This window comes from Colius striatus, chromosome 1 (genome assembly GCF_028858725.1).
Source record: "Colius striatus isolate bColStr4 chromosome 1, bColStr4.1.hap1, whole genome shotgun sequence".
NCBI classification, from domain to species: Eukaryota; Metazoa; Chordata; class Aves; order Coliiformes; family Coliidae; genus Colius; species Colius striatus.
In genome coordinates this window covers 79,234,924-79,259,857 of record NC_084759.1, presented here as the reverse complement: position 1 = coordinate 79,259,857, position 24,934 = coordinate 79,234,924, and the positions used below count along the sequence as shown (strand labels likewise).

The 24,934-nt window shown below is 35.6% G+C and overlaps 1 protein-coding gene across 3 annotated transcripts in view; it reads right to left on the bottom strand.

The window, feature by feature from the left end:
- Positions 1–24,934, bottom strand: part of CDKL5 (cyclin dependent kinase like 5) — a 130,190-nt gene that overhangs the window by 81,569 nt on the left and 23,687 nt on the right. For all 3 annotated transcript variants that reach the window (XM_061988572.1, XM_061988573.1, XM_061988574.1), the window contains exons 2-3: positions 2,199–2,413; positions 1,641–1,675 (exon numbers count right to left, since the gene is read on the bottom strand). In XM_061988572.1, the coding sequence (XP_061844556.1) occupies positions 1,641–1,675; positions 2,199–2,262 (99 nt within the window). In that variant the 5' untranslated portion in view covers positions 2,263–2,413. The remainder of the gene's footprint in view (positions 1–1,640; positions 1,676–2,198; positions 2,414–24,934) is intronic.

The following is a 24,934-nucleotide window of genomic DNA, read 5'->3' as shown; positions in this document are numbered from 1 at the left end:
AGTAAGTGAGAATCATAAATTAGTAAGTTTAAAAGAGCAATATATCCCTCCATTTATTCAGATATCCAAATACTGTAAACTCTACGTTTTAGCCAATCCACTTGCCAGAAACTTAAATAAATACCGCTTTGTTTTAGAACTTCAATATAGCTGCTTTGATTAAGCTTGAAGCTGCAGGGAAAAAGAAAAGGTGCAACTACCTAAAGTTGTTAAAGAAGTTAATAAAGTTAAAAAGTTGTTAAAAAAGGTGCAACTACCTAAAAATTTACATCCTCACAAGCAATTTGGCATCCTTACACAGGCTGTATGAAGAGGCATCTCCCTCTGCTAAAGGAAAGTCTTTCCTTTCTAGACATCTGGTATACTATAAGGTATTTTTATAGGACTTCAGACAACAGATTATTCTGCCATTATACTGTACTCTCGGAGTACTGACATCTTTCAGATGACAACAGAGACATGCAGAGATTAAATTTCACTCCACAATGCAGAAACTTCTTGAATTTTGGTGAGGTTACCTTCGACAAAGATGAGAGCTGCCTAGTATAAACTGTTTTGTCTCTACTCAGATGCTCTCAAACTATCTACCCTGAATTATTATTTTGTAACTATCAAAAAATATGATATTTACCAAACCATTCTATGGAGTCTCCCCCAAGCCTGACAAGGCTTCAGTTTGACATAGGCTCTTTCCAACTCCCAAATTTGTTTTCTTTTTTACACTTTATGTCAGTGTAACAGTATAAGCCACTCTGAATGTTGCCTGGAAAAGTCCTTCTGTGTACATGCTAAAAGCCACTGCAGGAACTCAACCTACCTGCACAACGCTAATTTTTTCTAGAAATAGCTATGAACTACATGCAAGAACTTTCATACATTCTTGGATCATTACAAATAAATCATTGTATGAATCTGAAATGTTTTTCTTCAGAGAAGTAGGTTTTTTGCTATATGACTACACTGCAGCTCCAAAGCCTGTTAAGTAGTGCACATCTATTCTGAGTACCCTGTTAATGGGCAGTAAGTTCAGATACACCCAACTTACACTGCAGTTAAAACAGTGTAGACAGGCTGCCAGACTTCATTTTTGTCCAAAACAGGGCTTTCTTTCCTTTTTTTACTTCTCTCACTTCCAAATTAAAATTCAACAAGCATAAAAGTCAGTAGTTTCTTACTGCAGTTTGATTGCCCAACAGTTGTAGACATTCTACATGGATATCCCTCCCTCTTCCTCCCCAATACAGAGAAGTGCTTATACAGCAGTATTTCACATTTAGACATTTTAATTGAGACTGCTTGAGCAACAACTGCATTCCGAAAGAACTTTTCTTTTTAAAAAAATATATAATCTCAAGTAATAGAGTTTTTTAAACATAATACATAAGTAATAATATAGAACATAATACATAGTAATACTTCATGTATTTCAGACAAATGCTAAACATTAAAAAAAGAAGGAGGTTTGGTACTAGTTGTAGCCATTTCCTCCAACAGCATTGCAATTTAAAAAATGAATAACTGAATGCAAGGAAAAGCCCAACCCTGCTGCCACATCTCACATATAGCAACATCTCGGTTCCCATCAAAAGTCACTGTTTCACCCAAATAACAACACTTATATCCGACTCAAAGCAACTTACCTTGTGTCTGCATTTAAGTACAACGCCATAGGCTCCTGAAACAAAGAAGAAAAGAGATAAAACCACCTCGAAGTAGGGGAAAAAAATCAGTAAGATAAAATACTCTTCAGTCACTTCCTGGTTAGAGAAATAATGCCTTTTCTGTGTTGTAATCCAGGACTGGCACATACAGGTACTCTGTCAAATTTCTGTGCATTGAAACAATTTTACAAAAATCTGCTTGATAGCAAATGGATTTTTGAATGCTGAAATTGTTTTTCTTAAATATCCTTACAGAGAAGTTCAGTAACTTGCATCTCCCTAGTACCACTAAAGAGAAATTAATATAGCCAACTTCAAAGAAAAAAAATCAAAAAGCCCAAAACCACAAAACAATCCCATTTCCAAACTTTATTTACCATCTGAGAATAGAATTATACGGAGATGTAAAGAATAAACTGAAGTTCGTTAAGATCTCGATAGAAGCAATATTCTGCAAATGAAAATTTAATACCATCAAGAGGACTAAGTCAAGTCTATACAAAATTCAAATTCATTTTTTATTAAGATACTACTTACCTTCACCTACAACCCCAAGGATCTCAAATTTATTCATCACATTACCAATGTTAGGAATCTTCATCAAGACAAATTCCTCTTATGGTGAGAGCCACAAAACATGGCACAGTGGGGAGCGTCCAAAGATTTTGCAAAAGGCAATTGTGGAAAGGCTGTAGGAAAAATAAATCCACCTTGATAGACCAGACTTCTCACTCTCTTTCTTAAGTAGCTTCCTGGGGAAAGAAGAGAAAACAATGTAGTTAGTATTTTGTTTTATTTCAGGAAGAGCGTGCTGGGGTATATATACATCACACCAATATTGTCTAACAAATGTAACAGTCAACTAATTTACTTCTACATTTTATGATGGAAATAGTTTAGCAGCACGTATAATGGACAGAACCTATTCAGAACGTATACCTGACAGAATAGTTCGCCTTGTATTCCCATACTTAGGATGTCTATTACAATAATAACTAATTTACATAAAATTATTTGTCACAGGAAATAAATGTTTATAGGAAGTACCTCAGTGAGCAAATATACACTTGTAAATACCTATGTTCTCAGTTCAGTGTATGTTGACAAATAGGTATAAAACCACATTGTCATTAGTCAACTTATTACTTGTTCACTGTAACAACAAAAAATATACGGTAGGACAAAACCACTAAACAACAGAAAATATTCTACTAGTATTTTCTATGATTGTAAAAAACAAAAAGGAAATTATTTGCTAGACCAACTAGAAACGAGATTTAGAAAACTACCTCCATTATCAGCTTATTTAATATTAAAATAATAAATAGCAAAAAAAAAAGTTTTGAAAGGTTTTTTCCATGTTTTACAAACAATGAAGTAATTTGTCAAATCAATAAACCAAACACAAGGAAAAGAACAAAGGTTTTTGTGTCTGTCTTAGACTCACCACATCTCTCCTATAATCTTTGAAGCCTGGAAAACCAAACACACTTAAGTTTGGTTTTGCCAATTCAGACTGAAATTTTCCCCCTAATATTAAAAACATACATCCTACATTCAAAACTGGGCAAACAGCTGTAAGGGCTTCTGGAAATAGAAATATGTAATTTCCTCAGTTCAGTGCTCTAAGAATGGAATTACTCACAAGAAACAAGATGATAGGACAGAAGGGAATTAACCTGATTATGTGTAACGGCCAAGTGTGATGTAGCAACACCAGGTTCAGCTCACACAAATGGGAGGCCTAGTTGCTATTTCACTACAAACTAGAGGTGCTGGCTGAAAGTCCTCCATTGAGGATGACTCTAGTGGAGGGAAATCACAATGACGCCAGCTTCAGGAAGACACAAGCAGGTAATTTTGAGTGTTTTCTTACTTTAGAGGGAAGTTCAGAGTTTATCAACCACAGTATTTCCAAAATAAACTTTGAAAATAAAGCAGAGACTTACAAACAGAAGGGATTTTTGTTTAGCTTTCATTTTAAAAATGCTACCCACTCTCTAATGGATTAATTCAGTGGCTTAATTTACTGTGTTCATTATCTTTTTTCTTCACCTGTGAATTGTACAAAATACTCTTTCTTTTCACTTCCATATAGTCTCCTTCTATCTTGTTTGGCACCTTCTTTTTCAGAAAAGCCTTTGTGCTGTTTGTCCAGGCTCTCTGGTTACAGTAACAAACTAAAAAACTATGAGCATTTGAAGAAGCAGGAACGTCTGCTGAGTTGCACCCATGAACATGAGAACAGAGCCCACACTGAGCTGCTCTGGCTTTCTATTGAAACAGGCTGGTGCCAGGAACATGGACACAGCTGGGTGTCCCCACGCTCCAAGTGAGTGGCACAAATACCACCACAAAGACCTTGAAAGAACCATTAATTCTATAACATAAGCAAGATAAAGAAAACCAGTCAGCCACCTTTAGAACTGAAAAAATACTTGCCAGAAAGAAACAAACAGCCAGTAAACTCCACAAGAAATTTAGATGCAGTTTCCTCTGTCCCTCATTCATAACTTCTACATTTGTCATAAATTACTTCTATACAGGCCTGCAGCTTGTGATCCACTATTTTAAATTTTCTGTTCTTCAGAGTTCTGCAAGTGTATTCAGTATATATCTTTTTTGTTGTTGTTGTTCTTGTTGTTTGGGAATAAAGGTTACATTTGCAAGCTGCTAACTACTCCTTTCTGAAATACAGTACTACACAGTTTTCCGTCCTGCACCAGTGGTGGCTTACCCTTTTCACTTCATTAAAAGAAAGAGCCACAGAAAGATGATCTGCTTTTTACACTGGCACTCCTGGATGCATGGCATCTAGAACAGCATTCAGTAATTCCCTAAGGGTAAAAGCCTGTCAACTCACTCCTCGATATTTATGCACCATTAATGATATGCTTTGACTGGCCCAAAGAAACACACAACCCAGCTTCTCAAATTCTCCCCAAAGTACATCATGATTGACAGCAAAGGTAATATTGATGCACGTACAGGGCTACTCCCATAAGAAAACTGAACTTGGGTGACCCATCTCTTCTGTGCTAGCTCCAGAGTCATCTTTTGTGCACAACTCTGCTAAGCACTTTATGAGAACCTAATCTTGAAATGAAAAGGACAGCTAATGAAACAATGACATGCATCAGTAGTATGGGCTCATATCCAAATACTTTTTGCCCCAGGCCTTTTGACACATCTCCTTAAATTGGGTAGTAATTCAAACTAGTTATCTCATGCAACCTTACTGAACTCAGAGTAGCTAGACCCATCTAATTCCTAGACAAGATGTATATATTTGTAACCTTTACCTTCAAAAGCTCCTGAAAGATTGAAAAGAAACTGCTAGAAATACTTGCAGTAGTCACTGAACTTTGTGATTTTTTTCTGCTTTTTGAAAGGCACTGGCCTTGTTAAAACTGTTTTTTAAGTCACTAAGTCTTGCATGGAATCTGGTAACATGAACTTAAACTCCATGAATGTCAGTCTTGTGAATGGCACAGTAACTTTTATAAAAACAAAGAAAAAATAAAATCTCAAAGTTTTAACAAAAAAAAAGTAATTTAATGAAAGTTTTTCATAGTAGGAATCACATCATTCTGTAACTTAGTGAACACAATCTGGATTCTTTCAAGCTGAACACTGGAAATAGCAAAGAAAGCCACATTAATAGGAACCACAACTTTGTCCTTTGCACTAGGAATCATGCAGGTCTGTTTTAATAAGTTGCCTGCTGACCAGAATGATAACCTTGCAGAAGAGGAAATAAGGCCATTCTTTACTTCTTAAAGGTTCTCAGTAGGGAAATAGCCCTTATTCGCTTAACATCCCTTTTCTGAGACAGCCAGATTCACAGTCATCAACTACTCATGAATCAAATGAACAGATCTCTGAGATGGTCTCCATGTTACCAAGACATTCTACAAAATACAGATCCAAATCAGCAAAATGAAACATAATGAAATGAACTAAAATAAATTAGCTTTTACTTAATCCAGAACTATAACAGTGTGAGATCTTAATACAAAAGGAGTATAAAAGGAGTTTTGCAATAGCATGAAAGCCTTATATGCAGAAATGTAAAGTTGTATATATGTGCTGGAAGTGACCATATAGACTAATACAGCATTATGATATCCCATAATTTGTGTATAAATTAAAACAACGAGGAAAAACTCTAGCTCTTCCACAATTTCTTTTCCCTTCATTAAGAATTCTACAGCATCACCCAAAAGCATCCAACTTAACCACTCACTCCAAGGTCTCAATCCTAAACAAAAATGTTATTGTTTAATAATCATAACTGAGTGGAGGGGGTAGGGAAAGAAAAGCACCTTTCATATAGATTTCAGTAGAGACATTCAATGAGAAATATAAAAACACTTGAGGTAGACATTTATCTTCATAAAATTTGGAGAAATAAAGCTCTGTTGTGGACACAGAGTTAGATCATGTCCCTAAAGCAAGAAGCTAATATTTTTATTTATTATTTTTACTCACTGAGAAGACAGAACTAAGAATTTCTACAGACTAAGAACACTGTCTGATCACTAAAAAAATTGCAGGTCGGCAAAGAAATGTAAAGACCCTACAGAATATAAGTATCTTTGATGGTTACACATTAATCCAAACCCTGGCACACCTTCTGTCTTGCAACATTCCCACATGAAAGGAAGTATTAACCACCTCTATTAGTCATGATGTATCACTACTACTGCATCTTTCCTTCTACTCACCATCAGATCTCCAGTTTTATTTCTACGGATTTTCCAGGAAAGCACTTGATTCAGTGTCATGGCAGGGTGACATGGTTAATGGTTTTTTTTTTGTTCCCTAGATTAATTGATCCAGAAGAGTGTGTCAGGAATATTGAGGAATTACAGATTAGGATGAAAAAATTCAGTATTTGAAGAACTGTGTGGAGGAAGCTAGTAGTAATATTCTGACATTAAGAATGGAGAGGAAAAAAACCGCTTTGCAAGTGAGGTTTTGCCAGTCTCGCTCCTGCATTTGGAAAAAAAATGCCACTTTCTGGTTTTTTATGTTATGGAGAGACAATAGACCTCCTAATGGGGCAAGGTTCTGGAAGAATAGCCATCAAGATTTCATATGATGAAGAAACCCACACAAATCATTGGAACTTGACTCCAGTGTTGTTGTTTTTTGGAAGAGTCATTTTGCTTTTTTTTTTATATATATAAAGCTGTTGATAAACTGAAATCTGTAAGCTCATCTGAATGAGTTCTTCATCACAAGTCTAAGAGGAAGCGTGACTTAGTGACAGCAGAGCCAGCGGTGTAGGGGAACAGAACTCCAGCACACAGCAAACACACAACCAGCTCTAAAGATACCTGTTTGGTTAAATTCCTCAAGGAAAACTGAGCTTCAAGATCAGGACACCAAAACTGATTTGTTTTGGTTTATCTTGTTCTGTGAGTGATCTTTGTTTTCTATGTAAGTACAGATTCAAAAAAAATTCAGTTCATCCTGGATACATTAACTAAATTCACTTATCAGAGTTAAAACACAGGATTTATGAGCTTCAACAGTTGTGGCCAACCCAAAAAGAGTGGGTGCTTAGCAGCATGCTGCTAAGACCATAATGACAAATAAGCAGACTGATTATTGAAGCACTGAACACAAAAGCAGTTCCCATGAGTCACAACAGAATGACAGGAAAGGCAATTTTGTTTCCCTTTTAGTCTTCATCTCCAATAAGAACCTTAATAAATAAGGCTATTGTGGGTATGACAACTTCTTACGCAGTTTATGTTGGTTCTTACGCTTGAAGGGCGATCTTTGCCATACCTGTGGCAGCTCCGCAGGAAAATTACTGTTCAGAGGATAACACTCTCAATGGCAACCTCTTAAATCTAAAGTCTTTGCAGTTCCATCTGGCTCAAGAAGCCTGATACTTACGCATTCACTTTTATTGCATAGAGGTGTCTAGTGTTTATAGTTGAAGTAAAAGCACATTTCTGCTTACTGAGATACCATTAGGAAAAGGAAGGCAAGGATTTTTTTTTTAAAAAAGGTCTTATTTCATAACAGAATTATCTTCCTGTGTAAGAAGTTAAGATTTCTTTACCTGACACAACACTTCTAGAGGTCTCCTTATTAGTTGGTTTCCTTCTCTCACCAGAATACCAGTCTCCAGTAACACTATTTAGTCCCATACTCTTTTTTCAACTTGACATGAACTTTAAATGCCCAAGCTATAAGATAATATTACAGGCATAGCTTTTTCACCATTAATAATTGAAAAAAAAAAAGGCTACTATTTTTGAACAGTTACACATTAGGACTCACTTTGTGACTCAATTCCTACATTTATGTTTGAAGATTCATGCTTAGAAGACGAAAAAATAATTAAAAGTGCTGAGCATAAGTCTTCATCCTCTACCACACAGAAAAGAAAAAAAAAAAAAAAACAACACAAACATATTCAAAGTCTTGAGCACAGAGTTCCTGTGTGAGAAAAGTGTAATATATCTATCTTTAAGGGAACATGTTAGAAGCACTGAGCAGCAAGTCAACTGAAGGACTGCTCTAAAGGTTGAGCCCAGCAGGTTATCTCTAGAAAGAAAGGGCCTCTCAAGTTCTTCCATCACACTCTCTGGTCCCTCTATTCTCTGGTAGACTACAGTCAGAAAGAGCTCTGCTAGGTTCCTCTGCACAATGGCAGCAATCACTGACTGTACACCAGTAAGCCCATACTGCCACGTAGTCAGCAGAAAAAAACGACAGATGCAGAATTGCTGGCCTCTTAGGATGAAGTCCTCTGATGCATTCCTAACTGGATCAGCCACCAAATCTTTCACACATGCACACACAAAGCATACTGTGGATTTCAAAGGACTGTCTCCAAACAAAACAAAGAAAAAGACAGAAAGTCTTCTCATTTGAAAAACTTCCTCCCTCCTACCAACCTAGTTTTGCCTTCATTGTTCTAAAAATAACTACCATTCACGTGCTTAAAGTCAGAAGTCCCTCTCTGCATTGGCGTTGGCTGGGATGGAACTCTTTTATAATAAGAGAACAGAAAAGTAAAGGTGAATATAACATATTTATAAATAGCAAATGAATACTGAAATTAAATTCTGTGGACATTCTAATACAGATAAAAATAACCACAGTGACTACTCTTCCTTGTAATCGTCAAACATATCATTAAATACAGATTACTGGTTCACTATCTGAAGTAAATAGAAAAAAAAAAAAAACCACAAGAAATCACTTTTCTCCTTAAAAGGGCATGTCAAAAATATGGAAAAATTTAATACTAATGTAATAAGAAAATACATTACATGCAAATGAACAGAATTATATTCTAACTACACCATAAAAATGATTTTATTTCTTTTTGATGTGTTTTGCAGGTAAGGAGTCAGAGGCATTTTATTTAAACTTAACCTTGTAAAGAGTGACATCAAAAGTCTTCACTAAAGGACAAAAAGAAGCCACTTGACTACTAACTGCCTAAAACCCAAAGACAGTCATTTCAAGACTAAATTTATATTAGTATGCAAACATATATGCAGGAAACATTAAAAATAGAAAACTTAAAGGCTTGTTCATTATTGGTTCTTCTTTCACAAAAGTTATTACATGTTATTAGACCAAATGGTGAGGAAAAGAGCGTACAGTGAGGGTTTGGGGGGTGGGATCTTATTTTTTTATTGTTTGAGTTTGCTTTTTCTTCTCATTAATTAGGAAAAGATTCTAACTTTATCAACCTCAGTGAAACTTGGTTCAGAAAAAACACAAAGAAACTGAAACCTACAGAATCATCTCTCCATATGATGCTTCATCTGAATTTTAAGATATTGCTACTATTTCCGTGTGTGAATGCTTATTACAGCAGATTTGTTCCAATTTTACAGATTTCTGAGATAACAGTACTATTCTGAAAATGCATGAATGTGCTTATTTTAATATTTCCCATATTATTTTTTCTTATGATGGCTATTATTAGAGTAACTGAATACTAACCATGTTTAAATAAAAAGGGAGTTTTGCCACACTTTTCAACTGCCAATAACAGTTGCAAAAAAACTGCTAAACTTACAGATGAATAAAACAATTAAGTGAATCTCAAGTCACTCCAAAGTGGCTTAGAACACATCAAGACCTCATGGCCACAACAATAAACTGAATTTCACTAAAAAAAAATATTCACATTCCAGAAAGATGGAAAAAAAAGAAGAAAAAAAATGAAAAAGAGATCCCAATATGTCCTCCAATTAACATAAGCTTCCTTGAAACAAAGGATGAAAGCTTTGAGTCTTCTGGAATACAGCATCACAGAATTAGCTGCACCAATTCATCAGGTATCAAGAGCAATTCTAGCAAGAGCTCTGAATATAAACCAAAAACCCCCAAACAAACTTTGTGTTTAGTGTAAATCCACTGCAGGGAAAGTATAGCAACAGAGCAATCACCTTATGCTGTTATGACAAATGCCCTCATGCTGAGCCACCTAGATCTTCAGGTAGGAAACTTCAGTTTGCTACGTAAACCACTGCAAAAATATTTGGAAGATGTATTGAGGTGACCAAGACAATTTGCAAAAAGTGTAAATAGCTTTCCAGTGGAGAACAAAAATACAGAAAGAAACCTACAAATTTAATTTAGTGATCTCATCTGAAAAGCAGCAAAATTTAACTTGAAATCAGTGAGGCAAAAGTAACAATGAACAGAATATTTGTTTTGCACAAGATCATCACAAGATGCTTTCTGCATCACTAACTGCATCAAGTGAATGGATACTAATGAAGAGTTCATATGTAAACAAGAAAAAACACACTGGGAGTAACACTTACTCATACTCATTCAAGTACCATTTATTTTACCTAAACACAAAATTTAAGTTCTATTGAAATTATAGTGAAAGTGGGTAGTGGTGGTGAAAACAGGCTGCTGTGATTTTGATCTGTTTTTTAATATCTGTACTGAAAAAATCTCTCCAATGATCAAAAGATCCATTTTCATACAGCATGAAATAAAACTACTACAGTCAGAACAGTTCAGAGCTTGACAGCTTAAAAATTACAAAATCTAGAGACAGTGGATTTAAAATAACTAAAGCATTAGCTAAAGCTGTAGCTGATTTTCAGAAAGAAACACGTGAGCCACTCCTGTGCTTCAAATTGGAAAGTTTCAAGGCTTGGAGCACTGGAAAGACATTCCCTCAGAGACCATTTGTGAACACTACTGCAAATCATAGACTTCCCCCTGTATACTCTTCCCTTTACACTCTGAATTTAAGATACAGTGAGAAAATTATTTTCCATTTCTAAACTTGACATCTCTAATTCTATATTAGAATTCAATTGTTAACATTTTATTTCTCAAGCACAATGCACACCGAACTCCCTACTATGAAACTACATTGGGATAGCATGGCAAGGTTTTGATAGCAGGGGAGCTTGCAGGGTGGCTTCTGTGAGAAGCTGCCAGAAGCCTCTCCCCCATGTCCAACAGAGCCAATGCCAGCCGGCTCCCAGATGGAAGCCTGCTGCTGGCTATGGCCGAGCCCATCAGCAATGGTGGTAGTGCCTCTAGGATAACATATTTAATAAGGAGGGTGAAAAATCCCAGGGCAATTGCATTAAAATAAGCAGTTCTGAATCCTGTTCTTGATTAGATGTTAAGCTCTTTGATAGGGAAACTTTTTTGCTATGCTAAAGATCTGAGTGGTGGTGTAAAATTACTTAGAGCTGTAATGTTTTAAACCATACTATGGTACTGGTTCTTTGCATGAACAGAATTTCTATGGTAAAAAAGGAGTCTTGAGCTAAATGAAAGTATCACCAGATAACTCAGGAAAAAACTTCAAAAACATTAGGAAGCAATTTAATTAATCTCTGGAAACAGGATATGGAAATATTTTTTTAAATGGCAGTCTCCATAATAACTTTGAAAAACAATTTAATCAAGTAATATTTTCTCTAGATGTTTCAGTCTAGTAGTTTCCATTTAATAGAAGAAAATAAAAAGATTTTTTAAATCTCACATAACATGAAAATTATCCTCAGAGTTAAAAGTATCAATGTTCAGACGAAGTATTTGTTCTATATCTTCATCCACTTCTACCAATATACTGACAAAACATACAGATCCAACAAACCATGGCTAACTAGTATTTTTGTCAAAAAGTTTGGTATTTAAAATAAAAGCTCAATGAAAGAAGGCCATAGTTCTAGTCAACATTATTATTCTGGAAAAGCTGTCTCTACGCTAAATAGAACACATGAACTACGTCCAAAACAACAACAAAAAAATAAGTGAAAGACTAGTATTTACAAGTTAGTCACTATAAACTAAAGTGAAATATCATCCAGATAAGAAGTTTATGTATCAAAAAAAAAGAAATTAAAGGTATATAGGAAGTGGCAGGTGCACGGCCTTTCTCCCAATAGCTTCTCTCTGGTATGCTGACTCCATCTTGTATGGGGGATTCCCATGGCAGCAAATGCATGTCTGGATATGTTAAGTGACCCAAAAGAGTACCTGAAAAACAGGTCTTGAGAAAAAGGAAGACACATCTAAACAGTAAACAATGTTGGCAGGCCTACCAAAGGAAAGGTAATAAAAAACATCATAATCTTCACATTCATCCTTCATATACTTCCCTATCCTTTGAATCCTCTAAGTTTAATTATAGAGTGGAGAGAGTGGTAGGAAGAGAATGGGGAAAAAAGAGACAAGGCAACGCCCCTGTCAAAAAGCAAGAACGGTGGCTGAGGGAGGAAGAGAAACTTACTCCAGGGAGTCACAGAAGACAGTGAAAGGCTGGCCTATAGGGAAGTTCTGGAATGAAACCATGAGATTTGAGATTTATATGAGCTAACAAAAAAATACAGACTTGCAGCACCTCAAAAAAACCAACCAGATCCAACATTTGCATAACTGACTTTCCTGTTTCTAATATATCTACATCTTATAGAAAAAGTCTTGTAACAATTAAAGGGAAATAGGTAATTTGGGAGATCTGAATAAAAGAAAATCTACTCCCAGCAAATCATTGTTATTTATATAATGTAAAAATAAAAAACCCAAGAAGATAAAGACTGGCAATAGTAAAGGGCATACCATACCTCAGAGGATTAAAAAGAACTTCCTGAAGTTCAGTTACACCTGGTAATGGAGGCTGCTAGGGAGATTCCAGGATGAAAGGCCTTTCAAATAAAAACTATGAAGTAGCTGTCTCATTTGCACCAAGCAAGTTATACAAAACTATGTTATAAAGACAGGTCTAAATACTGGTCATCAAGAGGTCGGAATTGAATGGGTGCATATCAAGACATGTCCTCCGCCACAGGCAGTAATCACAAAGCAGCCACACACTGGCCCTATGCCTAACCTGGCACACGCAACCAAAGAAGCCACTGCCCAACATGTAGGGAGACAAAGTGCAAGATTACAGTTTTAACTTCACCATATTATTTCTTTCCACTAACGTTTTCTTTGTGCCTTTCCAACACTGAAAGAGTGATCTCCACTTTCCTTTGTAACCCAGGAAAAATTAGAGATACATTATTTATTCAGTAAAAAAATAAAGAAGTCAGAAATAATGCTGGTAATATTTTTGGGATTATAGCACTTGCTTTGCTGCTGAGAGTACATACTAAACCAATTTAAATGCAAGCTCAACACCTATGTCTGTTGTGCTAGATACATATTTCCTATTCTCATCTACTCATATCTCAAATAACCTCAACCCAACCAAATCCAACACACCAAAACACTAGTTTACAGATCTGAATACCTACTGCTAGAGAAAGATTTTTGTAATGTACAGGAAATGATCCTCTCACCCACAAATAACATAACTAATATACAAGTAAGAGTCTCCATTCTGAGATGGAATTTCAAACATGGACGTTAAATATATTTTGTAGTCTATATGCATCCATTTTTCAACTGATTAAAATACTTAGGGGGTTAGAATAACTCCATTTCTCTGCTTGCATGCTCAGATTTTTTTAAAAAGCAAAATACTCTCAAGATAATTTGCACACCAGTGTTTTGCAAGAAAACACTGTTAAAGTACTTTTTCCCACTGCAAGATATTTACTAGACGGCAGTAATTCTCTTAGCACTTTTAAAGCTTGAAACACACCTTCTGTTGAATGCTATGAGTCAGTTTTAATGACAGTGTTATGTTCTATTGCTCTGTAGCTTATGCAAGAGAATGAATTTGCATTAAGTACCCAACTTTAGAAGCCACCTTCTCTTCCCCATTGTTAACGCTGAATAATGGTAAAAAATAGGCTATATTCCCTGCCTGCTTTCTTATTGTTTTAAAAAGAATAAATCAAATTAGCTGCCTGTAATGGAAAATGGACATAAAATTTATTATTATCATCTTACAGATATGTACTTTTTTTCCCCCCCAGAAAGACAGTACACAGAAAAATATAAAGAGTAATAAGAATGTTCATATTTAGTAAAATTTTAGCCAAGGGTTACCTGATTAGTGATATTCTTCTCCCTTACCCTGTTCATAGGAGAATTTGAAGTACTTTGTCTGGAAGAAAGCTAACAGTAACTTCACAAGGAGGAGGATAAACCAGTCAAACATGCTAATTCAAGAGAAAAAAAATGGCAGCAAAAAGTATCAAATAGTTTATAAATTAAGTTTTGAAGACTGTCACCACTGTCATTGGGGAGAATGCAAAACAGCTTTGCCTTTCCTAAAGAATTCAATAAAAGAAAAGATATAACACAACATCTCTTGCCATTGTGGGTATTTTAGTCCAAGCAATGGTCCAATCTAAACATGCTTTTGTTTCATTTGCTTTGCCTCCTTGTTTAAAATCCTCTAAGCCCCCCACCTCCCTGGAACAGTACATTAAACTTATGTTTGGGCTTTTGATCTTGTTGTTGAAAAAACAATTACACTTCACTCAGTTTGACAAAATGAGGGTTTTGTCAATTTATTCCTAGAAATATGACTGGTGATTTTTTTAACTGGTTCTTATGCAAATCAATGGGGCCAAAACCCCTCAGAAATACATGCACAAGTAGCTATACAGACATACAAAGTTAATGGGTTCTTTTAACTCGGTATATACACACAGAAAGGTACATGTGCACACATCTACTTCTAATGACAGGGGACAAATTCATAGAATCATAGAATGGTAGGGGTTGGAAGGGACCTTTAGAGATCATCTAGTCCAACCCCTTCAGAAGCACGTTCACCTAGATAAGGTTGCATAGGAACATGTCCAGGCGGGTCTTGACGACCTCCAAGGAAGACTCCACAACTCCTCTGGGCAGTCTGTTCCACTGCTCCATCACTCTCACAGTAAAATTGCTTTTTCTTATATTTAAGTGGAACTTTTTGTGTTTCAGTTTCATCCCGTTACCTGTCCTGTTGCTAGCTACAAATTCTCCCTTCCAGTATATTTATTTTCTTAGAACTACAGCTAAAGTATTGTTTCTTTATTGAAAATGAGTGTGAATAATTGGACTAGTTCTTCTAGATAGTAGAGAGAGTAGAAATTAAGCATACAGGAACCAAAACCTTCCTCAAAATCAAAACTTGCTCTCCTTTTACACAGATCTCAAGTTGCCCAAGCAAGGAAAAAATAATTTACTTAATATTTTTATTACAAGTTCACAAGTTGAACTCTAAAAAGAATGAAACAGGTCTGATACCTGTCTTTCTCCATGGCTGGAAGATCTGCTATAAAATCCTGCTAAGCCATTACAGTAATAACTGACACTGTCAGTGCAGAAAAAGCACCAAAAAAACCCAAGAGAAAAATCAGATCCCACACACATCTGTGGACTGTAAGACCAATACAGACAACTGCTTTCTGAAAGCTGTACCTAGAAAACACTTGTAAAATAAAGCAACAAATCCAAGTAGAGAAATGATACATTTACAAACCTCTAAAGGCAGCAGTTTATAAATTAACAAAGGAACCACACCTGCATGAGGGTATAACAGATACACAGATCACCACAATCTGCTAGAATCTGAGTAAGAGGTTGTCCAGCATATTGGAGAACATTATTCACTTTAATGAAGACAAGTAAGGAAAACTTTAACTGTCTCCAGCAGTAAAAGAGGCAATTTCTCAAAAGATGAAGTCTGTCATTATTGCTCCGAGATGTAAAAGCAGATTTTTTATTAATTTGCAATTAAAAACAGAGATGCAAAATCTAACACCATTCTCATCTTGTTTGGGGGTGTGAGGAGGAGGTATCATCCCTTTTCTTTTACTTATGTAAAAGTAAGGTGTTTTTTTTTCCTCCCCTTAGAGAACTTCTTCTTATAGTACTTGAATCTGCTCCAACAATAAGCTCTCAATTCACTTCAGAAATATATTGTAGCTCTTGAAGTTCATTTAATTGGAGGTAGGGAGGGAGGAATACATCAGCACATTTCCCAACTATTAGAGACTTGTTTTTTGGCAAGTAATTTTGTGCCCTTAGCTCCAGTAGTGGTGAAATGTAATGATCTTACTTCTTATTCAGCCTCTAAAAACAAAATGTCAAATGTCATTACTAGAAAGAAATATACTTGCACCTAAAAACCCAAAGCTGTGGAATCTTGCAAGTCTTTTTTTCCAAAAGCAGAAGTAAAAGATTTCTTCACCTGCTTTTTAAATGCACCGTGCCACCAAAAAATAGTCTGCATCCTTTTTTTCCTAGAAGGAAATGGAAATCCCATCCCTTGACACACTGTATACAAGCAAACTCTCCTCAAAGCTCTTTGTAAACTTGTGCCTACCTCCTCAGCAAACACTGAAATGAATGTTCAGTAAAAATCAAGAGAAGAAACAGTGTTTAACCTCTTACTGAAGTGGCAAACCTTTAAACTTTCACAGTTAAAGAATTTAAGAGACCAGAAGTTTAGTCATAATACAATACTTAGTTGCAACAAAGGTACTGTCAAGTGCCCACTAAACAAATGTAATTCATACAAAAACCCAGGGCTAATTTAACTGATGTCCTTTTAGCAGTTCCTTCCCTGATTTAAACTTTTCCAGCTTAGTTTACATAAACTGGACACAGAATGTGCCAGTTTCAATTCGGCAAGGAAAACATGCTTTTAATACATAAAGTCTGATTTATTTTCATTTCTAACCTGATTAGTTAAAAAATATGTTTTGTGATGGTAGATTTGAACTTAAAAAAAATAAAAATCTAAAAATCACTATTTTCCCCAATAACATTTATACAATATTTAAAGATATATGTATATTTTTTAAAATAATGCTGTAAGAAGCCAAATCTATCTAGTTTTTTTTAAAATAGTCTTTATAGTAAGATTATGGAAACTATTTAGAAGAAGCCTACAAACCAAAACTAACACAATATAAAGCATCAATCACTGCAGTTGCGTTCCAGTTCATTCACAGGCATAGAAAAGTAGCCACCCCTGTATCCCCAAAACCTTGCCACAAGAACCTACTAGCAAGCAACTTACTCACAAGAGTAAGGACTCCTGTGCATCCACCCTCTGCCAAATTATACAACTCTGTTGATCTCAAAACACCATCTATCCTCACTCATAGAGCTTTCGGTGCAAATGAAAAACCTAAAATTACTTCAGTTCTTCCTTTAGATCTAATCCAAGTCAGTTTTTGAGGTGATGAAATTTTTGAAATTTTTTATTTTAGAAACAAAATTTAGTATCTAAGAGTCTTGTACCAGCTCTGCACATCAACTTGCAAGAGATCACTGAAAATTGATGAGTAAAGCACAGCAATGTCACTAGAAGCTCTAATGTCTATTAAATTCCACACAGAAATGAAGCTAAAATGCTGGCAAACTTCCAATTAACACCAATTAACTACCACATAGCAACTCAAGACAACAGCAAATAAGAGCACAGGACTCTAGTCATCTCCCTTGCCTTCTTCACTACACACCCACAGTCTCAGTCCCAACATCCTACTAGGGCTCTAAGCTCCTTAAATATTTCTTGCAGTGAGGAAAAACAACTTCAGAAGCCTAGCACAGAGGAAGCATACAATCCTAATATTCCCCCCAATAAATTACTTCAGAAGTTAAACAGAGATTCTGAGTGCTGGGAGTACAACAGCAGTAGCATTTTACAGCAACTTTAGAGATACTGTCCAATCTAATTTCATGTCATTAGGGCACAACAGATAACAATCTACCATTTCAGTAGATAGCTGCACACATTGTCTCCAAAGCAACCCAGGAAAGTCTTTCTAGTGCTATGCATGTGTAGACACAAGAAAAGGAAAAATAGCTGTGAGACCACACCAGAGAAACATTAATCCGCCAAGGACATCTTCACTAGAAGTAAAACAAGTATTTATGTTCATGCTTGTAATCACAACACTAAGCTTCAACCCCTTGTCTCATCTGAAAAGAGTAGAAAACTCAAGAGTTCTTACAGATGTAAGGAAGGAATCAACATTTGCTAAATGCTTGGCTTCCAGAAAAGCTACAACAACAGTGACCTTGTTTCAACAATCAGCTTTTGCACACTCATAGGTTATGGCATCAATGTGTAAACCAGCCACATTCAAATGTGCTATCTTAATTAAAAATGCTCACCTTTATAACATGGAATTTAATTAAACTGGAAAGCACTCACCAGTTTACTAACCAGCTTCTAAATGCCCATAATTGTAGCTGCAAGTATCAGCTTTCATACAATAAACTCTTGCTTTTATATAATAAATGCTTGACTTCACGTAACTTGTCAAGACAGTAGAAGCAAAAACTCAGGAAGCTCTAGATACATCAACCAAGTGTTAGCAGCCAGAAAGGCACCACTGGTCACATATATACAGTATATATATTTATATACATACCTGTATATTTATATCAATATATACATATTGTTACAGTATACACAGTTATAAGGAAAAATAACAGGAGAGAAAATGTACAGAAGCATATTTCTCTGAGAATGTCTGGATGGCATACCAACAACCACACCCAGCCTGCAGGAAAAAAAATAGGTCTGCAGAAGCTGGCAGCAGAGATATAAACGAGGTACACCTGATGAGAATCACAGACTATTTCTGGCTAGAAGGGACCAGAGGACATGCCTGGTCTGCTCTTGTTCAAACTGGGACAAAGGCACTCAGTCATGTTGCTCAGGACTTAAGTCTGTAATCTTGATTAGGACTGTTGAGCATTTCTAGCAAGACAAGCTAGAAAAACATGACAGAAGTGCATTGACTGTAGTACCTGAAGCACAAAATAATCCTGTGTCACATTTACAGCCAAGTCAGAAATACCAAGAAAACAATCCACGGAAAAACAGATAATTTTTCAACAGTTTCAAGGGAGGTTGGCTACTCAACACTCCTGTATTCACACATGCACATTTTAAAAATAGCTCATTCAACTGCCTAAAGTTTGTTGGTTTTCAGTTGTTTGGATTTGTTAGCACTGTCTCCGAATACCACACCAACCTATCACAACATGCTTTTGTTAAATAAAACTGAAGTCTATGAAAGTATTTCTAACCTTTATTCAGTCTCCTCTTAAAAGATTCTCTAATGGCACCCAATCAGTCCTGAAAAATCTCTAAAGGAAAATCACATTTTTCTTCTCTGCAGTGAACTGAAATGGAATCTCATACATTTTCTTTAGTGTCATTCTGGCCTATTAGCTTTTTTGCACTTAGGTAAGACCTCAGCTGTCAACTGGGAACACCTCCAAGCCTGCAAATTAAGATGCAGAAAGGAAAAGTGTTTGTCAATCCCCAAAATTACCATTCTAAAAAGCCCTGTGCTTACTTGGTTTCTCCTGTGTAAATGAATTCAGCACACAAACATGTTCCAGAAGGAGAAGCTAGAGCCCAGATTAATAATCAAACAAGATCAACTGAGACTGTGGGATGCCTTCCCAGGTGCTTCCTTCACTGCTAGCAAGTTTTCCACAGAACTCACAGCTCAATCCATCTAAAAAAGCCACAACAGAAATGGATGACTGGAAATTCTGCAGTTAAGATTTTATAAAGCCTGTACTTTCTTTAGGCCCAAGAAAAAGAATTTTCCTTTAGTATTTTCTTGTTGTTCAATCAAAAAAACAAGATATTTTTTAAAGATTATATTTTTGACTACTTAAAAGAACTTTTAAGAACTGTACTCTAAAAATAAGTTCGTCAGTAGCTAGAACAATGACTCTAGTGAGGAACTAACAGTCAATTAAATTAAACATGTAGAGTAAGCATGATAATTGCAATGGTAAAAATCATATCTTTTGAAAAAAAAAAATTAAGGGAATATTTGTGTTCCAAACAACAGTGATCAGCTTGGAAAAAGATTAAGACAGAAGTACTTTTTTTATTGCTTTTTCACAGCTACAAATGTGTTTGTCATGCCACATTCTTAAATCTGTGTATAACATTACTCCGTACTGTTTAATTCAATGCCTACAGATACTAAATATAGATCATTAAGCTACAGTGATGAGAGAACTGGAGCAAGCAAAAAGCAAATGGAACAACTGATCAGCAACTCCATAAATCTCAACAAGAATATGTGTCTACAAGGTAAGTATCATGAAATGCAGTATCCATCCCTCACTTCGTTGTGTAAGGGATAAAAATATACTACCTCAAATACTAGAATAATGTTAAGTTCAATATTGAAAACTCATAGAATGATATAAATACATTTCTCAGGATGATCATAACACTTCAAATACATATATTTTGTTTTCTTAAAAACCCTACAGTGTTCAAAGAAGTAAAAGCTTTTTTTTTATTCATTTGTGGGGAATTATTTAAACATTTGAAAAACCTGTATTGAGACCCTCAGATATTCAGTTTAACAACAACAACAAAAAAATCCCAGTACAGGCAAGCTATCAAGGAAAAGTCTAATTTCCTGAAAACCATCTTAAAAAAATTAAATTATCTTTGCCCTCCCACTAATTAACTGTACTCTCTAATAAACAAAGGAAGTCAGCAGAAATAAGCCAGTTACATGGCCAGAAATTTTCTGGAATTAAGTTCAAGAAGCTCAAGCACATGACAAACAAGTCAATAAATTTAATTATTTCTAAATGGAGTGCACTGATACTCCATAAAACAGATGCTACCAAAAAAATCCCAACTGTACAGCATGGAAAAACTGTTCAGTCATTCTTTTCTGGGTTCCCATCTTGATAGCTTAAGGAGACTTTTCCGGCATGTACACCACTCATGGATTCAATTTATTTCAAGAATTATAAAACCTGAATGTTTTACTGAAATACTAAATAAAATGCTAAAACCCAAGACACCCAAAATAAGATACTAAATATTTAAAAGATGCTTTAAAGTTTGTGTCCAGTCTGCTCAAAAGGGGAACAAGAACCCTTCCAAGTATAACACAATGCTTCTGCCATAGAGTGATGAAGACACTCAGCCTATGACAAAGCAAAACTAGCTTTGCAAACCCACCTGGACACATTCCTGTGTGACTTGACCTAGGTGGACCTGCTTTGGCAGAGGTGTTGGACTAGATGATCTCTAAAGGTCCATTATAATCCCTACCATTCTAAGATTTTGTATATTCTGCATGAAGTTTTCCACTATGAGGGAGACTGAGCCCTGGCATAGGTTGCACAGGTAGGTTGCAGTGTCCACTAGTTGAAGATACATGAAAGCTACCTGGATGTGGTCCTGAGCAACTGACTCTAGGTGACCCTGCTTGAGCAGAGGTGCTAGACTGGATCAGCTCCAAAATTCCCTTTCAGCCTCAACCACTCTGTGATTTTCTGAAGAAACAGGAGTAGAAAGACTTGAGAGACATACTTTGCCATCAGGGTTCACAACAGGAGACTACCTTCCATAATTTAGCATTCCAGCAGACTCCAATTACTACCTTTTTCTCCCAACTTCGTTCTCCTCTATCCCAGTCTCAGTAATCTAACACTTCCCCAAATACCTTCTCCTTCCCCTCTCCACACCATTATCCTATACCTTAAGCCCTGTCTCCATATCAAGTTGGATCAATTTTCATCTTTGGAGTCAGGTAAGTACTAAATTCCAAGCAACAATAAGCACATTCTTATGGTAATTTTATCTATATATGGGTTCTAGTTTTTCAAACCTACCCAGGTTTTTACCCTTATTTGCGAAAACTTGACCAAATGCACAACAACGTGAAGGTGACCCATCCATTTCTGATTAATACTGTAACAGCACCAAAGGTGTTTAAAAGAAACCTTTTAATTTTTCATTATGAAGTAGCTTGTCTCTCTATAATTAACTGTTTTGGTTTGAATTAAATGAGAGTCATAACCAAACCACATGCAAATCCATAAAATAACTAGGCTGAGATAGTCATCCAGTACAGGGAAGATGGAGACAAGAAAAAAAAGTCAGACCAGACACATTTGGCAAAAGTTACAAGCAATTTAAAAGCTGGGTTTTAAAGGGGAAGCTTTGGTAAACTTAATTATGGTAATAGTTCCAGACCTGTCTAATAAAAAAAAAAATCCACCACAATAAAATACCAACCCAACCCTCGCTCTCCTGCGCTCCCTCCAAGCCAGTAAGACAAGATGTTTCCATTTCTTAATATAATTGTATTTCTTAATTGTAGAATGCCAGGGGTTGGAAGGGGCCTTTAGAGATTATCTAGTCCAACTCTCCTGCTAAAGCAGGACTACCTGCAGGATCTCACCTTCTATTGCAAATCTGTATATATCACAGGATACCGTTACAGTATTCAGTTATCAAATTTACAAATTTCAAGCTGACAACCATAATACTGGTGAAGGCTTTGTTCCATTTAGAGCAGAGATCTGAGACAAAAGAATGGATTCAGTATGTTGTATGTAGTGTGGAACTGGTGGTTCCCTCATTTAGTGACAAAACCTACACTACAAGATAAACAAAAATCTGACCTAAATGCATATGCTTTAATATTTTTTAAAAAGTTCTTTAAAATGAGCCTAAGGATTGCAAATCCGAAATAGAGCAGACAGAGGTCTCTAAAAAAAAGGAAAGAACTAAAAAAATTCACATCTTTGCACAAATATTCAACCAGGATCTGGGTGTTTTGTTTAAGTTGTCATTGCTTTAATTTCTTAAACTGTCTTCTGCTCTTGCATAAGTTTAAGACAATATCAAGAAGCCTGTATCAGTTACCCAAGCACTTCTTTCCTGCATAATACTGCTTCTTCAGAAGTCTCATTTAGTGAAATGAAATAAAACAAGGGTTAAATCAAAAGAGCGGTTCATATAAAATTATGGATACACTAGACTTCTAGATCTAATAAAGGAGAGACCTGCAATCAAGAACAGATGAGTTGCTGCTGGTCAAACAGGAAATGGTGAAATAAAGGAGAACTGTAACAAAACAAAAGCTCAATAGAAAAAAAAAGAAAAAAAGAGAAAAAAATGGAGGAAAGGTAATGGGGCTACAAAATAAAATGCAATTACCCAAGGAACGTGGTTCAAATCCTACATATGGGGAAACACTCCCTTCTGCAGTACTGCAATTCATTAGATATTGCATGGGTGTAATTTCTTTACCACAAAACTTAGATCAGCAAACTGATACAGACTTAAACCAGATGTGAACATAATTTAACTTGAATACTGCCAATTGCTTACTCAGTAGGACATTTTCAGGATTACCTGAACTGAGCTGAAATTCCATTAGTAAAACTGAATGGCAACTGGGACAAACCTCCTCAAACCCTAGCCTTCTATATCCATTTTTATTGCAACTTCTTTTTATTTGGGCTCCCCAAAGTGTTTGGTATTAATGTATCTTTCTGTCAAAGAAAATTAAAACTCTACAGCTTGAGAAGTAACATATTAAGCAATTAATATTCTTTTGTACCAAGTAAGATATTTAGCATACTCTAACCACAGCTTTCAAAACTCATTTCTCAGTGATGTTATGGTGTCTTTTCACTACCATGACAAGCATTAACAAATTCTGCTTCCTGGATTAAAGCTGCAGATTAATAGTAACAATTGGAGTTATATATCTGCCAAGAAAACAAGATTCATTCACAATACTTATTCCTCTTAAGGCTTAGCATCACTCACTGTATCTATGTGATTAGTAGGGGCCACATAAAAGCATAATTACAATAAATGAACAAATTAAAGAAATGCTTAATTGTGACAACACATTTTTCCTAATAAAATCTAGAACTGCCACCTGTAATTGTAAAACTTTGTATCGGAATTATAAAACTTTAAAAAGTTTTCAAATTCAATTTTGGAGCTACTTTTGTGTTCCTGTAAAGATGTAAACATTACACAACTAATTAAAGAATGGTATTTAGGGCCAGCATCCTCATCAGTTAAGTATTGCTTAAATATAGATCATAGAAACTGTTTTGCAGCTTAGTTAAACTGAAACTAGAAATGAAGCCTTAAGAGAAAAGCAAAGGATATTTGATCATACATGCCAGTCAATTACCAGCAATACTGCTTTCTATGAATCCAAATTTCAGCAAAATCCTGGGTTTCACTTGTACCTCAAACTGTGTCTCTCAGTTCCTATCTCCTTGGGCCACTAAAATTTGGTAGGCAAATCAGTTTGTATCAGAGCAAACAAGAAAAGAGCAATAAGCCTGCATTGCACTTAGTTATCATTTTTTATAGACAATCCTTCAGCATTCATATTTTAATCTACACTGCTTTACCCTGAAAACTAAAATTAATTGAAGGATCCTAATAATCACCTGTCTTCTTAAAGATAACTACTAATTGCCCTGCTGTGGCATTATGTTCACCTTTAAAATGCAGTATATAAGAATAGTCAATCAACTCATGAAATTCAGTACTGTACATACCGATTTTCAAGGCCAAACTATAAACTTGAGAGAAGATGTTAAGATTTCATTAACTTGGATATTGTTCATTATAAGAAACCAAATCATTTTTAAAAGGCTTGCATCTCTAGAGCAGGTGCTGAGCTTGTCTATACAGAACAATAACAGCAGATTTTATAACACACACAATATTATTCCCCACCATAACTCAAGCACAGCCCTATTTAAGTCTAACTTGTTGCTTTTCTATATATTAAACATTTTTGCTGTATTAAATGCCCTTCCATATGATCCAGTTCCATACATCTTTAACCCCTACTTTAGGGATTACACAGCAGAACACTGCAAGAATAAGTGGATATCTCAACAGAATCATAATGCAATGTTGCAATCAGAGTACCAGGAGTTACTTCTTTCTGTACCATCAGCAACAACTGATAAACAGAGTATTTTTTCAATCTATACTATCCCACACTAACAGTGATCACTGTAAATATACTGTGGTTTGTAGAGAAACACAATGCCTTCCAAGTCTTGTGATA